We start from the raw sequence: 24928 nt of genomic DNA on the forward strand, positions 1-24928 counted from the left end.
TCTCTATTGATCTACTGAGTTTCCCAACACATTAGAACTTCAGTTCAGCTGAACAACTTGATGACTGTGTTTCTTTCCAGATTCGAGGCCTTTGTTGGTCACAAACACAGTTATACGTGGTATAACGCGCAGGGAAATGCTTTCTTTTAGGAACTACAACAACTGGATTCCGATCCCAAATTTACAACCGACTGTTCTCCTTTAAACGTGAAGTCATGTCGCTGTTTTTCGCCTTTTTATCCGAACGACGCGCCGTCCGACAGCATCCCGAACCCCAGTAAAGCAGCTATATTGTGGCTGTTAATCAATGGACTTGGTGTGGAACTTTCCTTTCAGCCGGAGCTTTTTAACAGTTTGGATTCACTCCACGGCGTAGTTCTGTGCGGCCCGGCACTTCATTGTGAACAGGACATTAGTGAACCTATTAGCGTTATAAAGTCTCATTGTCTCTGTCAGTTGTGCTGATGTGGTCTCGTTCCAGCTCCTCACTTGTGATGAGTACAGATGGACGGAGCTTGTTCTCTGCAGACGGGGGGGAATCATAGCTCACAGTTAGGCCTCCTATACACTACAGTCACACCTCATTGACCACTATTACAGCAAAGGAAACCAAATCATTGCAGGGTGTGGAGGGGGGGAGGTGGTGGTGGCAGTAGAGGACCTCTTCCCAACAGTTAGCCCTCTTTTATCATCGTCGTCATCGCTCGTCTCACTTTCCGCAGGATGGGAGACGATTTATGTCATTAGCAAGATATTCTTTGGTTGCATTTTTTTGGCAGCGTTAAATAGCATAAGAACAGCGCTGCATGTCAGCTCAGAGCTCCGGAGGAAATACAGTGAAAACAAGGCGTTTCAGGCTAAAAGACAAACATCGACTGACATTTTATAGTTTGCCGCTGAGATACAAAGTGGTGGCATGTGTGGAATATTGAATTCTGTGCTTCACTTAATGATGAATCAGTGCGAACACTTTTACCATCCGTCTGAAATTTCCATAACTTTGTGTTTTCCTGAGAGGCCCCCACAACATTTATCCATCTTTTTATAGCTGCAATACATCTGCGCCGTGACATTAATAGCTTGATCCATTTCTGTAGAGTGTGCGGCTTCCCTCCAGCTACAACAGACACCGACGGCCCGCCGTGGTCAATACGCTGCATTCTGCTCCACAACCTTCCGTCCTCCAACGTGTTTGCACGTTGCGCCGCACAAAGTCGGCTGGCAGCCTCTCCGCATTGTTTGGTGATTGGCCGGGAGCTAAGTGGTGGTGACGGATTGTGATGTTGATGTATTTACCTCCTCTGTGCTGACAGGAAGCTGCTCCTGTGTCCTGATTGACTGGGTCTCATCACAGCAGCCAGCGTTGCTTTGTTTAACCGGGTCAGATTGGGGAGGGTTTGCTTACTCACTCGATGAGACGTCCATGAAGATGAGAAGAAGACCTTCCCTAATCTTGGCTGACATTGGCGGCTTGGCAAGCGGAGCGGCTTCACGGTTTGCACTGCAAATGGATGAAACTACACTTCTTCCTCTGAGGTAAAGTTTGCTGTGCTGACATACTGAACATAGGATTCCACGTCAGCACTGCTTCACGAGAAGATCCAGACTAAAAAAAAAAGAAAAAAAAAGCAGGACATCAGTGCCTAATGACTTGAACTGTCCCCTTTTTTAAAAATTTGGCCTGTTTTCACCAAATTAGCAGTTGACCGTGAACTTTTGTTTGCACAACTTCCAGCTGAGAATCACAAAATACACCCGACAGTCCAATAAATCCCCTCGCTGTGATGATGTTCATTACTCACTCTCTGTCTAGCAGCATCCAGATTTATATTAGATGCCATCAGCTCCACAGTCTGTCTGCCTGCTGTTAGGAGGCAACTTATTCAGATTCCCTAATCAAAACTAGCATTTATATTGGAGTAAAAGCAATGCAATTAGGCTTCATTTGAAAAAAAAAAATGCTCTGAAGTTTATATATGGAGATTGAATTAATTGTTAGATGAAGAGTTTTTTCATCTATTCAGTTTTTGAAAGTTTGATTAGAGTATAGAGAACAGTTTGGCCTGTTTCTTGTGCAAGAAACTTATCACGAGCATCTTCTTTTACCACCTGCTAATAACTTAAACTTTATAATTAGTAGCAGATGCTGACAGACTCGTCTGTCAGATGTAGTCGATTGGATCAAACTTATGGGCCCTATCACGCAGGGATGCAAAGCAGATTTCATTATTTTCAGGTCCTTGTGGAAGATTGTGGGAAGCCCTGCATTTGAACCAATAGATACCACACACACACACACACACACACACACACGCACACACGCCATTGCCTTGTCAGCTAACCCCCTCTAGTGCCGAGCATCCTGCACAGATGCGCGCAGTCTCCCGCTATAGCAGCCGCTTCAGATGCGCCGCCGCTGCATCCCGATCACTCCTCTGCTCACCGTCCCCATCGCGCTGCTGCAGCGGACCGAGCTGGAAGAGAGGCAGGGAGCTGGCAGGCGGCGAGCACCTCGAGGTGCCAAACGCAGGGTTTTTCCGAAAGTCTGTCACGACTCCGCGCGCCACGGAGACGCACCAGATTGCATTTTAATGCATCTTTGAAACAATGCAGCAACGGCGGCTCAAGTCCGTGGACATTTGTCAAAGTTGTTAGGAGCTTTTTTTCCCCTCCCTCATCTCATCTGATAATTTGATTTCACTTAAATTGCATTTATTAAAAAAAAGGAAAAAAGATCTGTCCATTTGGCGCCATAGTTGCTGCTGCTGCTGCTGCTGCTGCTGCTGCGGCCACCAGGTAAAGGATGGACCGCGTCTGGTTCGCTCAGCCGGCAGCTCTCTCCACCCGGGATCAGATGTAAAAGAGCAGTGGATCGGTGCTCGTGGAGGAACCCACACGCGTGTTGATTTATTTTTTATTATCTCACCATCTCGGCAAGAAGCAGCCAGGATCGAGCCGGCGGTAGATGTTGCAGCAGACATGAGTTTTGGAAACAGATTTTTCCTCGTTTCACTCTTTCTTGGAATTGTCCTCACTCGCTTCGGCCACTGCAACCAAGGTAAGCCCCACGCATCTGGAGAGTTTGTGCACAGCCTGAAATTCCGACACTTCATCCCCCCTCTCAGTGCTTCTCCATTTCCCTCATCGTGCCTTTAGACATTCTATTAGAGCAGGACAGTGAGGAAACCTGATGGGGCAAAGGAGTTAAAGCAATGAGCCGCTAATATGCCCGCAGTTAGAGCGAACCATCAGTGATAAGTCCTGCAAACATTTATGTAGGGAGCTGAAAATGACTTTATTGCAGTTCTTATTGTTACATTAGTGGGTGAGGAGGGTGCCGGAGGATAGAAACAGGAAGCTGAGAGATTAAATACACAAGCTGCACATTCCTAAATGTGTTTTCATCTCTGACTCTTATTGAGCATTATGACAAACAAAAATCCATATTTACTTTAAAGTTTATTTTTTATTCTTCTGTTCAGTTCTTATCCAAACACTGGATCAGACAATAAAATGAACACTTTTTTTGTGTGGAATCCAGCTGCTGGAATGACAACCCTGGGGCTGCTTTAATTAAACATTCTCCATCACACACACACACACACATGTGCAGACACACACACACTCCTCACACAGACAGTAAAGCAGCAGCAGAAAGATGGAATCATTAAGTGGGTGACAGAGCGAGAATGTGTGTGTGCGTCTGCAGGAGAGTGTGTGAGAGCAAACCTGCATGTCTGCCTCACATGTATTAGAATTTTTAAAAAAAGCTGCCAGAGATGAATTTATTCAGCGAGAGTGTGTGTGTGCAAATGAGCTTGTATGTGCCTTTAGTGCTGAGTGCTTTTGACTTTTGGCTCTAAGTGGAGGAGAGTAAACAGAGTCTGTCTATGAGTGATGATGACACTCCTGCTCTTTTATTTTTGCTTTCGCTCATTGTCCATCTATCTTTTCAGTCCTGCATGTGTGAGGTCATGTGTTCCTGCTCGGCTCCACGTGCACCAACACACACACACCGACACACACACACACACAGCTGCTGCATCAGTGAGGTTTAAAATAGTCTTATTGATTGTGCGGAGAACACAGTGGGATCTGCCCCCCCAGGTTATATTTTATTGTTCTCTGTGTTCAATAAGAGCGATGCTACTCCCTGTTCTCCCAGACAGCTGCTACATAACAGCCTCACTGTGTGTTTTTCTCTGTCACAGATTGAGTGATTGAGCTCATGTCTGCCTTCTACTGTACTTTAGCGTCTCGTATCGACTGGTCCGGGACCTCGGTGGCACAATTTCAGGCCCGTTGTTTTATCGCAGAGCGGTGCGGAGGAAAACTTCAAAAGTGTCTCATTAGCGGCGGAGACATAAAGGCTCCTCAAATTACCTCTTTCGTCAAATTAACATCAGACTCCTGCTGAGCGTGATGGCTCGCCGGACTCACAGTCTTGATTTTTGGGGACAATTCGCTGCGTCCTCTGAAGTGGAAAAATTCCCACACAGCTCTAGAATCCAGTCACTGCATGACCGTGAAGCACACGCGTGTTTCTTTGGTTTTTTTTCCTGCTCGGCTGCAGCATGTTAAGTCAGTGAGCTGGGGGACAGAACCCATCACACAGGGGGGTTGGTGTCCAAACAGAACCCAAAAGGTTGGCGAAGCCGCAGACAAAATTGGCCGAGGTGTCAGCTGTTAGGAGAACAATAAAAACTGATCACCCTTTTGCCTCCTGCCCGTGTGCCTCCTCTCCCAGCTAGACATCCCTCACAGGAACCCAAGTGGGACTGCAGGCAGGTATTAATAAAGCTCTGCTCGCTCACTGCCAAGTTAGAACAAGCCCGTTTTTTACCCCCTTCTTCTCCTGTATAGATCTCTTCCCATAATCCTGTCCTTTTATTCATTTTCCCTCCCATTTTTACCGCCTCGTGAAGCCGGCAACAGCGGCGGCGGCGATATTTATTATAATGAACTTTCACAAATCTCATTTACTAAACTGATTTCTGGAGCCCTTGTAGAATTTTCCTCAGCAGAAGATTGGTTCTACCACACAAGGCGGGAGATGATGTCTTTGTTCCGCACTTCAGACGTCGGTCAGATTGTTTTCTCCTGACGGACAGATTCGGGCTTGAAAATCCAGAAAGCAATCCGTCCTTGGAAAATGGATGAGTCAAATGAAAGCGCCACATGTGAATGCTTCTTTTTTTTTGTTGTTGTCGTTGGTTAGACAGATTTCAATCAAACGCTGCTGAACCTTTGTGAAGCCTTTCAGCAAAACATGGTAAAAAAAAAAAGCTGCTTTCAGTTACTTTTTGAAGACGATCTCGGCACGAAAACATAAAAATAATTATCGAGACTCTGCATTGATTTGCGTGGATGGCTGATTAAAGCTCTTACTATCGCTGCCACCTCCAGCCGAGAGCCGATATCGCCGTCATTAGATGAAGGTGATATTCACCAGCAGCGTGGTGTCGAGGAAAATCAATCAAGCAGCAAATCCAGGAGCAGCCACAGAAATGTTAACTCTGCACCTTTGACTCTGGAGCTGCCGTGTGTGTGTTTGTGTGCACGTGAATTCCTATTACGCAGGGTGAGATCGGTTACAGTACGTTTCGGTTTACACCTGTGAGCCACAACAATGCGTCCACTCGTGGGATTTTCTCTGATTTTTCTTCATTTGCAGGTAGCTGGATGTAGATCATCTAATTGAATCCACTTGAAAAGCGGCTGTACAGTATGCAATAAACGCACAAAATTCCCCCTAACTAGAGGAAATAGCTCCGGGCTGGAGACGGTTAATTCTGTCAGGGCTCGACCTCCTCAAAAGCCTTCCTGTATTACCATAATGATCACTGAGTCGTACAGTATGTGAGAATAATGTCCATCTGCTGAACGTCCACATCATCTTTTTACCGCCGACAAAAATAACTCCTTTCAAAGTCGGCCTAAAGTGTCCTTCCACTCTTAGATTCTGTTTTGGTCGGTGTTGCTCCTCTCAAATGTTTGACCTTCTCCTCTGCATGTTTAATGCTCGACGGCACGACTGTTTTCAAGCGTTTCTGCTCCAAGTGGAAAGTTTACCTGCGCTCACCTGAAGTTGACGTCTGGTTTTGAAGACTAACACCGGTGTTGATGTGGAGGCCTTCGGCGTCTTTTAGTGGCTCCTTACATCAGGGTCTTGGATAAAAGACAAATATGAGCGTATGTACAGATTCTGGATTTTATTCAGTCCAATTTGTTCATTTTTTTATACGATTTCTGATTTAGCCTCAGGAAAAGCCGTATTCAGAGGAAGTGTTTATATAATGCATGCGCCTGGAGGGGATGTTTTTCAGCCGTTTGCTTTAGTATTAAACCGACCGCGGTGGGCAGCGTTGCATATATCTGTCAATCAGCGCTGTAATTTGCGTGCAGTTGCTCTGCTATAGTATAAGAAACTGTAAAACATGTCTGTGGGTTTCAGACTGATGTTATTCTCTCAAGAAATTACAGCATATTAGGAGAGTGCAGGGTGGCGCAGTTGGTTAGCACTGTTGCCTCGCAGTAAGAAGGTCGCTGGTTCGCGTCCAGGTGGGGGGATCTTTCTGAGTGGAGTCTCCATGTTCTCCCCATGCAGCATGGGTTCTCTCCGGGTTCTCCGGCTTCCTCCCACAACATGCTGAGGTTAATTGGTGATTGTAAATTGTCCGTAGGTGTGAATGTGAGTGTGCTTGGTTGTCTGTCTCTAAGTGTAGCCCTGTGATAGACTGGTTACCTGTCCAGGTGAACCTGCCTTCACCCTGAGTCAGCTGGGATAGACTCCCTAGTGAGGATTAAACGGTGTATAGATGATGAATGGATGGATAGATAGGAGCATGTGGAAGTACGGTACTAAATGGGGGAAAAATACCCCAAAAAACTTTCACAAAATCCTGAAAAACCTCTGACTGAGTGGGACATACGCTGCTGACAGAACTGACCCGTGGAGCAGCTTCAGCGTTCGACCAGTCTTTCATAATATCGGCGTAACCCCCTCCCCCCTCACTAACCTCCTGTTTAAATACACTTACAGCCATTATCAGATCTAATCAACCACATTCAAGGATTTGCTCTGCCGCTGTTTATTATGCCGTCTGATCTTCGTGGAGATGTGTGGAGCGTCCTGTCATGCTTGTCAGGTTGCCTCTGTTGTGGATAGTTTTCCATTTCACACCATATCATCTCCTCATCTGGTCCAGAGCCAAGCACCTTGTTTATGCTACTAAACGCCAAAGTGCAATCCCCACTGAAATACTCACCAAAAATCAATTTTCACAAGTCATCAAGTGTTGTTGTTGTTGTTGTTGTTGTTGTTTGTGTTTTAACGAGGCTTGCTGTTTTACCAGATTGGGCATGTAGGAGGCTTGCAAATTAAAAGGTGTTGTTATTATTTGGAAATGAGGCTTTCTTTGCTTTTGGAACCACAATAGAGTTACAGAGAGAGAGAGAGAAAAAAAAAAAGTCTTTCATTAATCCTTCAGCAGAAACCGATGTGTTGCTAAAAGCCGCTTACTTAAATATTGCCACACTGAACCTATGGCACTGTAAAATTATTCTAACGCAGCAAATCAACCAGATGATGAATGTTTTAAGAGCCACGCTGGGTTCTAATTTCATGCCCTTTTTTTTTTATATTCCCGCAAAGTAGACGGTCCTAATTTAGAGAGCACTTTATCCGAACAAAAGTGCCCTTGAACAAGCCTCCTTTTTGTCGCGTTGGAGGAGGCAGTGATACTCACACCTGTAGACAGACAGAATCACTGTTTGTCTGAACGCTCACGCCGCTCCTGCTCCTAATTTGCATGAACTAACACTTGAAGAGACTACCTTTGGGTCTGTTGTTTGGGCTGCAGCTATTTCGGGGTGTTTTTGTGGCCTGCGAGGGCTGTAGGCCAGACAGGAGATGTCATCATTCCACTGGAGCTCCACATATTTATGAGTTGGCCAGCTCATGTTCTATTTATATCTAACCAGTGGAAGTCCCAGAGGACCCTCGGCTCCAGGCAGGGTCTGTGGGTGCCTCGTTGAGAGATAACTCTATGGAGAGATAGCGAGAGAGAGAGAGGATGGATATGTCGACAGCCAGTTTTAATGCACAGTGGCAGGTATGCAGTAAAGCAGTTTCCCAAATCAACTCTATGCTCAGTCTTTGTAAGTAAATTTTGCATCGTAAAAAGTTTGTTTTTAAAAATGAAAATGTAGCTGCAGTACTTCAACACCAAATCAGGGCCGTTTGGGTGGAGGATGCTTTGTGAACGCTGTTGTTCGGTCTCACCTGTATCTGCTGTGCTATCAGTTCCCAACAGCGTCGGAGGCGTTTCCTTTCAAAGCATCTTTTGTTTGTCTCGTAAATCAAGCACAAGCTGCGTGGCGTCACACTCGGATATACAGTGCATTGTACACGTTGCACAAAGGCTGATTCAGATGAACACCTCGTGTAACCTCTCCGTCAGATCAGACCAGTTTTCTTAGTGCTTCTAAAAGTGGAAACACGAGGTTTTAACTCAACGGCGGAGTGTTCCCGGCTGAACGCATTCGCGCTGCCTCCTACTGTAATGTACATCAGCTGTTCTTTATATATGGTGAAGCGAGGTGTGAATGTGCTCGCTGCAGTCAGCGCCACAGCCAACAATCAGACATTAGGCTGCTCTCCAGGAGCTGCGCTGCTTACCTGCCCACCATAGCCTAATGGTGTCCATTAACACTGCCGCCTGTGCCAGCTCGCTCTCCGGCCTGGCACTGACCCGCCATTGGTGGGCAGAAAAACACACACGGGCATGCTGGAACCCACCCAAAACCAGTCTATAGAGAAAATATTAAACTAAGCTAGCAGTGCAGAGAGGATGGGGCTGGAAGATGGAGGGATCAGCATGAAGTCTTCCCTCGCTGTGCTGGACAGGATGGTCAATCGATAGAATGAGCCGCTACATTTTTATATCAATCAATGGCCATTTTCTACGCTTAATCTCGGACTGCTGTAACACAACTGGAGCCATTAAATGCTTTGCAGTTGCTGTGCTAAAAAACTTCAGTTAAATCTTTACCATGAAAGTATCATCCGAGCCACTCGGAGAGCTCTGAGTTGACTCACAGTGAGATGAGATGGACGTTTTATTTTGCCTAAATAAAGAAACGAGAGAAAGAGTAGTGACGGCTGGAATGGTCAGAGAGAGAGCCGCCCACTGAAACTACGACTTCTGGGTGATGGTAGTGAAATATAAAGTTAGTAATTCAGAGATTCAGTCATTTAAAGTTACCTAAACTTTTTCCATCGTGGCCCAGAAGTCAGCTAGAAGTAATACAGTTCTAAAAATGGATGGTGTTGGTGAAGTCATAGTCAGACTAGTAAACTATATAAATCTTGTATTTCTGTTTCCTTCTCTGTGTCCTCCGACTCAACTCAGACAAACTCTCGGTCATGTATGTAGTTTTAAACACAGCCACAGTTCTACAATGTCACCTTGAAATCTTGACGAAAACAGATTTGTCTCTCCTTTAAAGTCTCACTTATGAGGAAGTGCACGTAGCCGGCGTGTTTTGGAATATATTCTCTGACACACCAGGAGTTCCCACTTCATTAACCCCAGCAGCTCATTGCTTTTACCTCTCCTTGGATATGTCAATGGATTTCAGGCTGCTGAACCAATGACAGCGGAGCACATAAACACTGTGTGTGGAGGTAATAAAGGAAAGTATTCTTGTTTAGTCAAACATTCTGTACGTTATGAGTAAAGAGTTTGTGCTGTCTAGACCATAAGAATTTTTCTATCTTCATGAAATTCAATTTAATGGATATTAAGTTCAAAATCTCAGCTTTAATTTAGTTTTGTATTAATTTAAAAAGAACTGTGTGAGTGAGACCAAAGTTCAGGGATTCAGAAGCAACAGATACACATGAAATCAAACAAAATCAGGATATTTAATGTTGATCTGTATTAAATCTCTGCCTTTAGTCTCGTCTAGCTGTTTGACTCACTCATTCAGAACATTCAATGGGTTCTGATGCTTGCGTCTGACTCCCAGCACCCATGCCATAACACCACCACCACCATGTTTGCCAGAGGAGGTGGTATTTTCTAAGTTATTTTTTTTCCCTTCTCCACATTCTTCCTCTTTCCATCAATTTATTAAGGGCTCATTTCTGTTTCAGCGGCTCGTAGAACTTTGTTCCACAACTCTGCTGGATTGTTTTTGGTTGGATGTTTTTTTTTCTTTGTGAGCTGCAGGCTGGTCTTTCTGTTTTTAAGGCCAACTGGGGGGTTTGCATCTTGTGCTGAATCCTCTGAGGTTCAGGTCATGAAGTCTGCTCTTCGTTGTCGAACACAAAACACGCACCGCCTACATGCAACGCACTCTTGACTTGCTGGGCAGCACCAAAGGGGGGGTTTGTTCGCCATGCAAATCCCGGTCTTCTAAAATCATCCTGCTGCTCGTTATTTTTGTTTATCGTGTTCGAATGAGGTAGAAATGTCTTTTTTCTTTGGTTTGCATGTGTATAAATGTGCATAACCCCACTGGGACAGCCCTTTTCATTTATTTTCTTTTACCTGGGTTCTGTTTGTTGACTCACTGGGTTTTTGCGCATCCTGGGTGGTTTTCTTAACTTTGCGATGCTGCGATACGCCCATTTGGCTTGATCTAAAACAGGTGTCACATTATGGCACTAGAGTGTGTCCCATTCCAGCTCTCTGGGAGATGGAGGGATGTTGAAGAGCACTTAGTTGTGTATGACAGACATGCGCTCACACACCAACGCAGTAAAAACCCCACAGCGAGCAGATGCTTGGACAATCTCTGTCAGCCATGCTCCATCAGAAGTGTACTGCCTCATAACTGGGAAGCAGATTCAGAAATGTCCCCACTGCCTTTCTGCTCGCCTTGATCTTTTCAGCGTACATCCACGGAGATATAAATATCCCTTTTCTTTTTCTCTTGACATTGTAATTCACAAATGACGATAATCACGTTATCACAGCGCTGAAACTGCCTGCTTTGATGTACATTTGGTTGGAATAACCAGCTATCCCAGAGTAATGATGTTAATGGAGATTTATTCAGGAAATATTGTCACTGATAGAGATTTGTGTTGGTATAATGAGCCCCCCAAGGACCACTTAGAGAGCTAAAGTGGACATTCATGACTGACTGACGCTTAAAATTCAGTCATTATCCAAGTAGAAGAAAATACACCGTGATTTGTCAGAAATCAGTGTCCGTGTCCACCGCGTGTGATTCACGGTGCACCGTTTAGGATCTGAGCCAGTGGCTGGCTGCTCACGGAAAAAAAACTTTAAAGATGATTCTGTGCCACTGACGACCAGTTCCAACGATGATGACTCATACTGCGAGAGAGAAATGAATAGTTTTAAACAAGCCTCTTGAGTCGAGAGTTGTTGTTTTCCTGCCAGCTATCAGTTTTCTCGCTGAATACCAATTGTTTCCCTATACCTACTCCACGATGCGCCGCTTCCACACATAATTAGGACATTCTGTAACTGGATTGTAACACATACCGAGTGTTTGGCACATTTGACAAGGTGACTGTATGGGCGCCATGTAATATTTATGACTGCTGAGAATGCATCAGGGTGTCTGTCTGCTGTCTGTGCCCTAATGTTGTCACAGGTTTGGGTTAATTCTTGTCTTTTTTTTTTTTTTTAAGGCAGTGGTGTCACGCTGGCATCACACTGTAGGTAAACCCAGGAAGCCGTTTCTGCTCCTTTTCACTGTAAATCATTTGTCGCTGGGAGAACCGCGTTCCTCCTGAATTATTAAATCTATTGTCCTTGAGAGCAAGACAAAATATTGACAAGGATGGCAATATTTTCCACAGTAAAATTGCATTGTTTTTCAACGCTACTTGGAAGGTTAAAGCCAACCGACAGTGATATTATGATGCTGGATACGACTTTATGCCAAAACCAGAGCTTTCATTTACAACAAAACATACCAGGGTCCTGATTAAAATTTGGCGTAATGAAACACTCCCATGGCACGGGAAGGGTGGAGGACACACACATCGCTGATTATACCCCATGTAAAGTCTCACTGACGGGCGGCAAAGCGAGCATATTGTTGTGCGGGAGATTGAGGTAAAGCCGTGGATGGCAGAGGAGGGAATGGACTGTTGACAGCAATCTGACTGCAATCCATCAGTCCCTAAATTGTGTCGCAAGTGGCAAAAATGTTGCTCCCACTGTATGTGCCGCCTCGCTCATAAATATTCATTCAAGAAACTCATTTTTGTTAATATAAAAAATGTCGAGATGAACATGTTTATGACTGATATTTCAATTTCCAGTGTCAGAATGAGACTTTCTCCTTGTTGTTAGATTGCTAATGGGTGTATTTTCTCCTCTTTTTTTCCCATTTCAGTCGTGCTGCTGGATACGACGTCGGTGCTCGGGGAGCTGGGATGGAAGACGTATCCTATAAATGGGGTAAGAAGGGCGGCTCTGCTCCCGATTATTGCTTTTGGTCTCACACTGTCCGGCGCGTCTTGTTGAAAATGCCCGGCCATTGCTGCTTCAATGAGATCAATTATATTGATCTGAGGAGGTCAGAGAGGGTAACAATGATCTGTTTCATATTCACATCCTTGTTTTAGTCCAGATTCGACTGTCCACATGGGAAATACTGTAACTTGAAGTGAGATAATGAGCCAAGGTTTCTGAGGAAGCACCATCTATCAATTCCTGCCACTTTAGGGCAACGTTTTCCACCGACTCTTTAAATGTTAGGCCATGCTTCGAAAACCAACTATTCCTTTGACTATGTTTTCTGCATAATAATCTTTCTATCTGCCATTCTTCTGGTTCTTCATCTTCAGGACGTAGCGTTCAGGTGTTCTGCTTTTCTCTCCTTTATTAAACGACTGCATGTACTGCATCGTATTCTGTCAGTCGGCCCCCTCAAAGGCTTTTTCCCATTTTATTCGTGCAGTAAGTGCTCAAGGCTCCACAGCTCCGTCTTGTCCAGTTGAAAATCTGAAATTTGGAAACAACAGCAAGTGCCAAACAGACGATGTATTGGCATCATAAAATATAGATGCGCTGACAACGAGCCGTAACATCCTCGGATCAAAGCCGTCGTGTTGCATCAAAACTTCTCTTCCTATGTGCTGTCAGAATAAAGACTGATTGGAAACGTCTTCTTATGCAGCAGAGCAATAAACATTTTGCCAGTTTTAACTTTCCAGTTTCCTAACCATCAAACAGAAAATTAATGAGAAGCTTAATTAGTGTCAACCTTTTACACTCAACCAGTCGTGTTTTTGTCACGAACAAAGTCGTGGTGATGTTTCACCTGTTTGGGTTTTAACACTAAAATCCTTCTTTATTCATTCTTTACAAATATTTTTGCCTGTTTTGAAAAGTTTCTGGACATTTTCTTTAAGATGTTAACTATTTGGACGCTAAGTGAAAGCATTTCTGAGCAACTCGCTGTGAAAATAATACAATAAATCACTCAGGCTTGTTGTTAGCGGTGCTATCGACATGAACTGTAAAGCCATGAACACGTATGTTAGCAGCAATACAGAACAAGCACACGGACATGTTAGGTAGCATGTATGGCTTCTTGATTCTTTAAAAGCAATGGCAATCCAGACAAGTGGACTTACAATGACCTCAAGCTATCCAGTTGATTAGTTTAGTTTTATTGTTTATGTTTTATAATGTATGAGTTCATGTTTGTGTGTTTATCATTAATAAGCTATACATAGTTTTCTTTTGTTGTTTGAAATTGAAAAAAATCTCTCCATCTCCCTGCATGGCCCCTGGTGGCCCATATCAGGGTTATGGAGGTGATTACATCATGTAGGTCGCGGTGACAGCCGCCCACAGCATTGAGAGAGAGGAGGGAGGGAGGCTACTGCCTCCATGATTAAGCTGTCAGTCCGCTCCCCTCCTCACTCATCCTCTATCCCCCGTTTTACCATTAATATTTAAGGCATCGAGGTGAGACGGCCTGAGGGAAGGTGTGAAGATCTGGGGAGGTAAAATAGTTTAAATCCTCCCTCGCTACCTGGGAGCCAACAAGAGCAAGTCAATCTCCACCATATTAGACACAGCCCAGTATCAGGCCGATACAGCAGCTCACCATGTAGCCGCCTATCAGAGCCGCGCGCTGGTTCTGGTTCCAGATATAAACTGCTGTCAGTCAGTCCTGCCCGGTGCACAACTTAAAATAATTCCATATGCTGTAACTTCTCCAGAATGATTACCCGATGATGAGTTTGCCAGGAATATAGCTGGTTGTATGATATGAAATTAAAGGTGAAGTGGAGGGGAATGTTTATGGATGAGTTTTTATCACAAGCCTGTAAATAACTTTTCCAACAAGAGCAAGGTGAGTGGCTCGGCACCGGTCCACTGTGGTGCACCAGCAGCTCCTCAGCGCCGTGGCAAAATGATTTAGTACGTCTGAATCACGCGTCACCACTTCCTGTTTAACTACGTTAGTGAAGACAAAAAAATGATTCTCTGGCAAATTCTGGACTTCCACCGAGAGAGTCTGTTTTTCTGCTTCCTAAGTTGATTTATGACCGTTTATTCACAATAGACCTGATGATGATGTCCCCGGACAGGATAAGTCTAACAGAATGCAAATTGTGGCAATTAGGTGAGAAGGGTTTTAAAGTAGCTTAATTAACTCCATGAGCTGCGTGTCAGAGCCTCTGCAGCTCCAACTGTTGAGTGTGTTGGGACAGATCAGGGACAAACCTGCAGGAACTACCTGACCTTCGTTTTTGGAACATCAGCACCTCCTCCTTTAGACTACAGCTCTTTTTGTTTTTTTTGCATCTCCAGTATAACTCTCCCGTGGCCCCCCTGGGGAAATGCTTCTGTTCTGCACAACAAAAAAGTCGGTGTGCAGTTTTTTATTTGTGTGAAACAACAAACCTGATTTAAACATGTGAAAATACAGTTGTATATAGTTATGGGGGAGATGTCGCTGTTTTAAGTTCATTAGCGACGCCCGGACCATAAATTCCTCACAATGGGTACACGTAGCGCGGTTATCGCACTTGTCGGGGAACACTTTTAATTAAAGTGCAAATTACAGGGAAAGTCTGGGACACTTCAATTAATTAATTGCGGCTGGTTTCCCCCCTCCCCCCCATCTTTAGATTGTATTTCCCTGTAGGTCCAACATCTTAGGAATCTACAGCACACTGGAAGGCTGGGAACAGATGTTTACCCACCGCAAACACGATCACACATGTCGGTCATGGGCAGCCTCCAGTGCCACGGTGTCCTTTGATTATTTTAAATCTGTTCTGCTCGGAAAGCAAATAGACCCGTTTCAACTGGGCCGCGAGGGGAAACCATCCAAGGAGGACTGCTGTTATGTTTGTTAATGACTTGATTGTGGGAATATCCTCAGAGTTAGAAAACACATTCACCCCTCGAAGGTTTCGCTCAATGGATTTGTGCGTATCGAACACGAATCGATCATCAAGGAGTTTGACTCTGAAAACTTTTTTTTGTTTTTTTATATTTTTTCCAGTAAAAGTTCATAAATATGTGAGAATACTGGCAGTGATGGAAAATGTGCTGAGAGCCTTTTTTGTGTGTCTCTATTCTCAGCGTTTCTGTCCATGTTCTGAAATGCTGAATAGTGATAAAGAACGGGGTGTCAGAGGGGTAAATGAAAGAGAGACAGCGAGAGGAGAAGGGAAACAGGGTTGATTTGGCGTCTGCATGCAGCCACAATAAGCTCCACTCAGAATGGGCAGACACAGTGCTGAAATATGCATGAGTCATTTCCCAGTGGTGGCTCGCTGGTGTGGCGGGGAGCGAAGCAGCGAGTGGAGCAGCTTATTTATTAAATTACATGAAACAGCTTTAAGGGATTAAGAATGCCTAATGTTGCCTTTTGTTTTCCACTCATTGACATTACGGTGCTAACTGAGAAAAGGCAGGTCTGAGCACAAAGAGCGATAGTCGCCTCATCGTAAAGGGACGGAGTAATCCTATTTTTATCTATTGTCAGAGATCCCGAGCAGCCAATAAGTCATATCTACTGGGGGCGTATAAACACTGTTATGTAAGTGGGGAGCAACAACACCGGCGCATTGGTTTACTGCTGCCGGAACGCTGCTCAGTCAAATATTAGGCTGCGCAGCCTCGATACCTCACAAGCGTCGAGCTCAGAGCAAGACATTTGTCTCAGAGCTTGTGTGTGTGTGTGTGTGTGTGTGTGCTTGTATTAATCATGCCGTGGGGCCATAAATCTGTTTATACAGCCACATTGTGTATCGACTACAAAGGCAAGTTCTGGCGTCGCAAAAACCGTCGTCCTATAAGTGCATTCATTTACATCTATTTGCCAGCTGTAGTGATAATAGAGCTCTTTGCCAAACTTGTTGAGTGTCGTACTCTCATCTCTGCATCCCAAAACTACGGGACAGATGTCTGGATAGCGATTCGTTTAACTGAAATCGTGTCTAGCCTGTAACACGACGGAGCAAAAAGATACTGATGCCCTCGCAAAAGCCAAAAAACAAAATTCTAATTAGCAAAATGCATTAACCTGGTGAAGCATTACGCTGTTAGACAACGGAGAATATGTATTTGGATGCCTCTAGAAATGTGACCTCAGTCTGTGTGGGTGTTGAAGATATTAAAAAAACAGACTAATGCCTCAGTTTGTGAAATTTGTTCGTGTGCAGGAAAGAAGGCAGCGTGTTTATTCAGTCAGGCTCAGGGTTAAAGTGTTGATTGTTGGCCTCAATTAGCTTCAATTTAAGCAAATGCACGAGTACTAAAAAAGACCTTGCTCCTATTTGTACAGATTCTGGGCGCTAAACGGTTTAAGTATTTCCTGCTGTTGCTGCGCCTTCCATCATGCAGCCTCCCACTGTGTTATTGTGCGACATTGCACCATGATAATACCGAGATTTCTTTATCATCCTCCCAATACGACAATCGACACAAAGTCCTCTGAGCAAATCGGTCTGTCAGTCTGTTTGAAAGTTTCGGGAAAAAGAGGATTGCCGTCAGATTTAGGCTTTGAGTTTTGCAGGGGAGGAAGGAGGAAGGAGGAAGGAGGAGGGGGGATGACAGGGAGTTGAAAAGAGGGAGAAATCGCAGAAAGAGACAGAGAGGAAGATAGGAGGCCACGTCGGGGAGTGATTGGATATATCTTGCGAGTAAAACTGAATAAGATGACTAATGCATCACATTCGAGTGCTTACACGCTCACGGAGGCGTTTGTACAACCTCTCAAGCCTCTTTACTTTCTCCCAATCCTAATCCTTAATCTTTTTATAGCAATATTTAACCGCCGTAATTGATTGCAACTGTGCGACCTCAGGCTTATCTCGAAGCACTTCCTCCGCCCCTAATACTATTAGCCTTGAGAGGGAGACTGAACAACAGAGAGGAGATGAGAGAAGAAAATCAGTGTCCTTCATAGCTCAGACAAACTTCTCCACGGCGTGCTGCTGAGTGACGGCCGGCAGCGAGGAGGAGGAGGAAGAGGAGGAGGGGAAAAAAAAAAAAAAAAAAGAGGGAATAATCCAGAATCACTCCACTTCTCCCCACGGAGGCTCTAATATAAAAAAGGTATGATGATTTAGCACACCAGTGTTCGTCTCAGGGACCTCTGCCATAACCGGGCTTAAGCAGTGCTGGGGGATTCCTTAATTGGCTTGTTTCTTGTCAGGGACACACTGAGGCCAATATCTAATGCGCTCCCACTCGGCATCTCGCTGACAGCAGAACATATCCTGACAGCTTTTTGGGCTAACCCTCACCGTGTGAGGAATACAGCAAAAGCCGAGAGTTAGAGGAAGAGAGAGAAGGAGGAGGAGGGAGGTACGGGATGGATGCAAACGGAAAATATAGGAGGAGGGGAAGAGTGAGGAGATTATTAGTGCCTAGCTGAGCGCGTAGAGCTGAATACATGAATACAGGAAGTAGCGGCGAGCGAGCGAGGAGGGAAAATGGAGCGTGTGGTTGCTGTAAGACAGGTGGAGCTGAGACAGATAGACTTGTGTTTCTTTTGAAATGAAAAGCTTCGGGAATCTTCTCAAACACAAACAGGTCAACAGTTCAGGCTAAATGAGGAACAGTTCCAGGTTCGGTTTTCTAGACGAACAATATGTCAATAAAGACCAAGACAGTGGTGCCATGGCAACGGCACATTTTAAATATATTTTGCAGGAATAATTTTGGAATCGTCTTAATTCAATATTCATGCGCAGTAATGCCTTCATTGACAGAACTACGAAACATCTAATTCAAACTGGACTGTATTTACAGAAAGGACAAAGTCTGCATTCCCTGAAAACAGAAGCTGATATGAGGCATGAGTTTGCCAAATCGAACGGGTTCCTTCACTGCAAGTGCCGTGTTCTGATACTAAACCAGGAAACCAACCCTCTGCCTCGGCTCAGCTCGCTTTAGGAAGCAAAAATAGAGAATTGTGCACCGGCAGTTTCAGATTTAATGAAATGCTGCCGTACTCCTGTAATGTATGTGCAATATTGCATATTGCATCTATGCAGAGGAAATAATTAAATCACCATTATACTGTAAGTAAATGATCCTCCTGATGTGATTTGAGCGCAGAACCCGGTTTTGGGTTGGTATATTGGTATTTGACATTTACTTTGGCACTTTCTATGATTATATTGCACTTTATGTGCCATTTTACTGACTGAGAAGTGATATAAACTCCCCCTTCCTCCCTGTGTTCGGCTGTCTTTGCTTACCTTGCTTCTTCTTTCCTATTGTATCCCCTTTTTCTTGTCTTCTTCTCTCCTCGCTGGTTCACTTCACCCTCCCTCCATTTGTCCAGCCGTCTCCTATGCACTCCCCTGCCCCTCCACCCTCACCTTTGCTGCACATCGATGGCAATGCACTGCAAGGGAAAAACTAGCTGTGTGTGTGTGTGTGTGTGTGTGTGTTTGCTGTAAGATGAGCTGACAAATGCTGGCAGAAGCCTCCTACTCTAAATGCATAGCCTAAAGGAGATGGAGACAGCGAGAAAGGAAAGAGACAGGCAGCCAGGACAGCAAGAGGTTAATCAGGGGAACAGCTTATTTTTTTTATAGGTAGTTACAAACATCAACATGTTAGACATGCACTTAAAGCAGCATTCAAGCAGTCAATCATGCGTTGGTACACACGGGCAGATAATCAGAAGCAGCCATTTAGACAGACAGTCATCGTCAGACAGAAGAGAAGCGGCTCTGTGGGCTCACACCTTTGTAAGTGCTCCCTTAAATGACAAATTGGTTCTTTAATATTCAAAGAACTCTTGCAGGACTTTTCATAATGATTCTTCATAATAAGTGGTTCTTTATACTTCCTATGCAGAAGGAAGAGTCCTGTTTGGTACATCTCTACAATATGTATGTTGTCATCAGGGGACTTCTGCTCGACCATCTCCGATTTGCTTTCAACACTTTTTTATCATAAACTATAGATATTTTATCTGTAAAGTTTTAGATTGACATATTAAGTACCTTCTGAGATCTTACTTTTTCTTTTAAAATTGCCCGTCAACCCACTCTGAGCACATTTTTACGCACGTTGAAATGGTTTCTTTAGGAACTATTGACGATAAAAGCCGTGAATTTTCACTGTTCTTCACATCCTGGTTCTGAAAATATCACCAGTTGAATCTGCATTATGCATCATTTGCTCTCAGGGATGGGATTTTTCATGACGACTTCATTTTATTTTATTTTTTTCATATTTCAACTCAACTACAATCACAGCTCATTTGATCTACTTGCCAAATATTGAACGGCACAATGAGAGGTAACTATGAGGTGCGTCAGAAAAGTTCCAGGACTGGTGTCACAACAGATAGATCTCAAACCCAAACTACAAACGAGGAGTTTTCCCCTTCAGACGGGCAACCAGCACGTCTACAGAGAGATCCTTTTGCTTCGTTCAGAAGAGGCAGAGTTGTGGCAGGACGAGTCGTGCCTGCTTCACCATGACAACGCCCTGAGCATCCCACAGTTCCTGGCTGAGAAGAACATCTCCGTGCTGGAGTAACCTCCCTGCTCACCCCACCTGGCTCCGTGGGATTGTTTCCTCTTCCCCAAGCTCAAGGGTGTCATCAAGGGGACCAGCTTTGAAGACGTGGAGATGGCTGTGACGACGGAGCTGCAGAGGATCCTGGAAGAGTCCTTCCAGGAGTGCATGGCGGCGTGAAGGCAGAGAAGGCTGGAGAAGTGGGTTAGACTCCAGGAGGATCACTACGAAGGAGAATTTTGTCGTTTGGATTTGAAATATAATCTTTCGTGACACCAGTCCTGGAACTTTTCCAACACACCTCATAGTAAATATAAACAGTAATTTGTAGGTCTGTATCTAAGAGTTCCCAAGATGTTGTCCACACACGTAGCTGCAAAATTAAATTTAAAAAAATGTGCTGAAAGTGAATAAACAGGGGAAATTATTTGATAGAAATATATTCAAAACATCCATATTTTATGTTATAGAAAACAGATTTGATTGGAAATGGAATTACTTCTGACAAATATTAAGTAATACCTGGATTGGTCAGTCAACCAGGAAGGAGCTGCTCACGTTGGACCTCACAGGAACATCTAAGATCTGCATGTTGACGGTTCTTATTTCTGTTTCACACACACTGGAAACTTGCATGCGCAGACAGAAAAGAACAAATAAATAAAGATTACATACCAGGGTGCACAGAGAGGTCACGCACGTGCACACGTTCTCATGTGCACGCCCACAGAACAGCGAGGTGGCCCAGTTAGAGGAAACCTGCCCAAGGTTGCGGTGCTTTATCTCCAGCAGCCTGTTTACTCCCGTCTGTTTCACTTGACTTGCATCAGAAAATATATTACAGTGACAATGACGCACTTCTGCTCTATTCCAAACCTCAACCTCAACTCTGCTCTTCTCAGCGCTGAATTTATGTCCAGTGCCAGCAGGCTGATCGCAGGCACAGAAAGACATTAGAGCTCGGTCACACCAGACAAACACCGGGCTAACTGAGGCACGGAGAGCGGATCAGCCGGGAGTTTGACCAGATTTCTTAATGCCTGGAGATGCTACGTTGATACTCGTGACAGTTCTTTTTCCTTTTACCTCGTATCAGATCTATTTCAAACGCGCCTTTTGTGCAAAATACTTTAATGTCTTTAAGCCCTGACAAGCTTCACGTACCTAACTCTGCTAAATAACATGTTGTCTTTGTGATATCTCTGGCGTTTTAGATGTCTGAGCAGAACAAAAACCGCTCAAGTAGGTTTAAGAAATCAACCTCCTGTTCTTTGTCACTGGAGCAGCTTTAGGAAGCATTACTTGTCCATGTCCTAGATAACATTTCCAGACGTCTTTCTGCTAGACCGACAGAAAACTGTACACAAATGTGAATTCGACTCTTCGAGATAAAAAACGGATTTAAATTCTGCATCGGAAAGTGATCTCTCTTCAGGAGGAGACCCTGACTCTTTCTATCAACTGTTGAACATCTTTCTTTGTCTCCCAGATTATGTGTGGTTGATTGAAACAGGATTTTTCTTTGGGGCTGTCTATATAGTCTTGTAATAGCTTTGTGCCTAGCAGAGCAATCGCAGTGCTCCATCAAGCTCTGACACATCCATTTGTCACACTCTCTGTGGTCAGATAGAAAACCAAGGGAAGACACACACACACACACACACACACGTACACACACTGAGATATAACTGTAGGAACTGTGTCCCAGTCCACAGTACATATAGCGTTATCATATTTTGATGCCACTGGAAAAATAAAAAAAAAAGAAAAAAAATGCATCTTTACCTGTTGTGTCGTTTGGACACGGGCATGCCACGAGCTGCTGAAAGAGCCGTGGAAGAAAATACAAGCTGACACGTTCAAATGAAAAAGAAAACGCTCCAAACAGAGATTGATCAACACCAAGCTGACATTTTAGACTCCGTGTGATCGATGGAGTCAATGGAGTGACAAGCTAAAGGAGAAGATGCACTATCGGTGATGGAGCTACAGCACAGCTCGGTGGATCGGGCCATTTGTAAACGCTACAACACTTACATCAGATCGCTTCCTGTTGCATAAATCACCATCCTAATATTTTTGCATATTGATTTGTTTTTTTATTTCATTATTTTATTATCCACCTCCTCATGGTGTTGACTGAACACTAAAGCAAACGTAGAACGAGTCAATTGTATGTTGATTAAGGTTCTAATAATATAGTCTTAACCATAAAGCACCACTTCAAGCAGATTTAAGGAAAATGAACGGATAAAAAATGTGAGCCAGAGAGTCCCCGAAGCACTCGCTGATTTCACAGCTCTTTGCAAGCTTGATGGAAGGCGTGTTTGGAAGTCCGTGAGTCTGTAACAGGGTGACAGCGACGCTGACTGGGGCGCGTATCGATGCTATGTTGTAGTTTGGTTGAGCACTAAATATCCTAAACATTGACTCCCAAATATTCAGCTACTGGCAAACAAATCAAATACGCTGCATACATAAAACAGACACATCTGAAGCATTGGGTGGAATATTTTTAGTGCATTTTATCAAATCATGTGCCCTATTTTACTGTTAATTAAAAAAAAAAAAACGACTTTATATTCAGTATCTTATATAGTACCAATCAAAAACTCACTCTGCAGCGTGCTGATTGTACCTGCACGTCTCAGAACGAGACGTTTTCTAAATCGGGAACAACAACCTTCTTTAATCTCGTTTATAAATAGCAACGTGCAATATCAATTTTCACGCTCGGCGATAATAGCCTCATAATTGGCGCGGTTTCCAGTCGATGAAGGTCATGCTTCCTGTCAGGTTGAAAATTTAGCTCCTGTACATACTCAAAAGGTCAGATGGTTTCCAGCGGGTTCAAATAATTTCCCTCCATATTCACTGTATGCGTGTACCGTGGCGTTATGTACAGACGGAGAGCGGCGTGTCAGCTGGTAGGATTGACATATTAGAGGCTGTTTCTCTTATGCGAGTAGAGTTTACGTGACTCTGTGTGCAGCTGGAGGTGAGGCGTATAAAAAGCTCTGGAAGCTTGAATCCTCGGCTGATTCAGACTGAATACAAGTCACCCACCTCCCAGACTCCTTCGATCCCAATTCCAGCCGGTGGTGGTGGCTGTGGACGGGTAGGAGTTTGTTGGTGCATGTTGATATAAAAAATACTGGGGCAGAAGCTTGATCTCAGGACAAAAGCTTCACACTTGCTATCTATTTAGTCAGTCTCCAACGCTGGCAAAGTCCTTGCATCTAATATTATTTTCCTCCAAAACCCATTTATAAACTACGTCTGTAAGTAAAACATGAAACACATCAAATATATGTCGTTGGATTGTGATAAATTATTGGATGGAAGTCTTTGATAGAAACAGGTTGAGAGTGAGCCATCTCTATACAAGCAGCCATACCAATAGGGCTGTTTGTCTTGTGCATTTGTGTGCAATTTGATAAATTAGTTGTGAATGCAATCTTAAAGCGGGAGACACTATGCAATGATTCAAAAGTTTGCAGTCCATCTATGTGATTCTCTTTCCTCCTCCGTCAATGTAATGGAGTTACAGGCGCAACAGAAGAAAGACAGGGTCACTTGGCAAAGAATCATCCCCCGGAGCTCAACAGTTTATCCTCTCTGTGGCTTTTGTAAGCAGAGAAAGATGGATAGAGACAGAGACACATCTTGTTTTATCCTCAACTCTCAGCTCCAGCTTCAATCCTGATCTTCGATCCTGCACGGGGCAGGTTGATGAGGGGGGTGTTTGGGGTCAGAGGATGGTTCCTGTTAGAGGGATATGGTTTCATTGCAGATGGATGTTTAGTCTGGCAGGCTCTCTAAAATGCACTTAACATTTTATACAAATTCTGAGAATGCTGAAAGCCATACCTCACCACACGCTTTCTCTATCTAGCTCTTCGCTGCTCTCTTCGTCCTAATTGATCGAGCTGCCCAGACAATCCCGTATAGTCTGCACTTATTTCCAGTCAGGCTTGTTTAAGCCTTACAGACTGGAGTCAGATGGCTTTGCTAAGGGAAGATGTCTCCTACGGTTACGAGAAAGAAGGCAGGCGGGGGGGAAAGAGAGTGCAACAAGCTAAATTAAAACCCAAGGCGAACACAACAGCATCTTGGAAGTGTCATATAGTGGAGAGAGGAATCTTTAATATGATGTTTTTCATTGATATGTCCAAATATATATGTATATTTTTTCACAATAAGCTATTTGAAAGCACTCTGTACATTCTGAAACCCTGACAAACATGTTGCATCTATCATTCCTCACACTATAGGTGTCTATAGCTCATTAAACCTTTCTGAGAGGCTCCACTGAGAGCCAACAGTTGGTTATGGGAGTCAAGCCTTCACAACCCGGTCTGTTGCAGTTCTGTGTGAGTCCGCCTTGTGATGGACTGGCCTCTGGCTCGCTGTGTTTGAGTACACAGCCCCCCCAACGCCTTCACACATCGTACACCGAAATCGATAGCGGCTGTTTGGTCAATCTATACCAGTCATAACTAACGCACGGGGTCGACTAATAACTGATGTTTGGCCATTAAACTTGAGCTTAGAGTAGCGTCGCAGCACACACAGGTGCAGCCATATGGTCTTTACTCGTACAGCTCTGTGTTTTTTTCTCTCAGCAGCAGATTGGGTCACAACAGAAGTCACCTCTAACTGCATCTATTTTGGTCTTGAAACACTTTGTTCACCCACTGATCCACTACAACTTCCTCCCCAAGACACTGTGTCTCCATGGTCAGGTCTCACCTTAACCTCCTTGGGTAAAAATATCACACTGCTTGGTCTGTTTCTGCTCAGAAACGTAAGAGTGTTTAAAGCAAGGAACAGTAAATGTGAAGAGGAATTTCCATGACACACGCGATGAGATGGATCTTTGAAGGTGGATTTGTGTGTTTGGGCGGCTGTGGATCAGGTGG

At 44.2% G+C, this 24928-nt stretch overlaps 1 protein-coding gene across 1 annotated transcript in view; it reads left to right on the top strand.

Moving 5' to 3' along the window:
- The first annotated feature begins 2979 nt into the window (after window positions 1–2979).
- LOC103354217 (ephrin type-A receptor 6-like) overlaps window positions 2980–24928 on the top strand; it is a 182946-nt gene continuing 160997 nt past the window's right edge. Inside the window, exons 1-2 of the mRNA XM_008277521.1 lie at window positions 2980–3058; window positions 12385–12449. Coding sequence (XP_008275743.1) covers window positions 2980–3058; window positions 12385–12449 — 144 coding nt within the window. The remainder of the gene's footprint in view (window positions 3059–12384; window positions 12450–24928) is intronic.

Source organism: Stegastes partitus, unplaced genomic scaffold (assembly GCF_000690725.1).
Source record: "Stegastes partitus isolate 25-593 unplaced genomic scaffold, Stegastes_partitus-1.0.2 Scaffold3, whole genome shotgun sequence".
Taxonomy (NCBI): Eukaryota; Metazoa; Chordata; class Actinopteri; family Pomacentridae; genus Stegastes; species Stegastes partitus.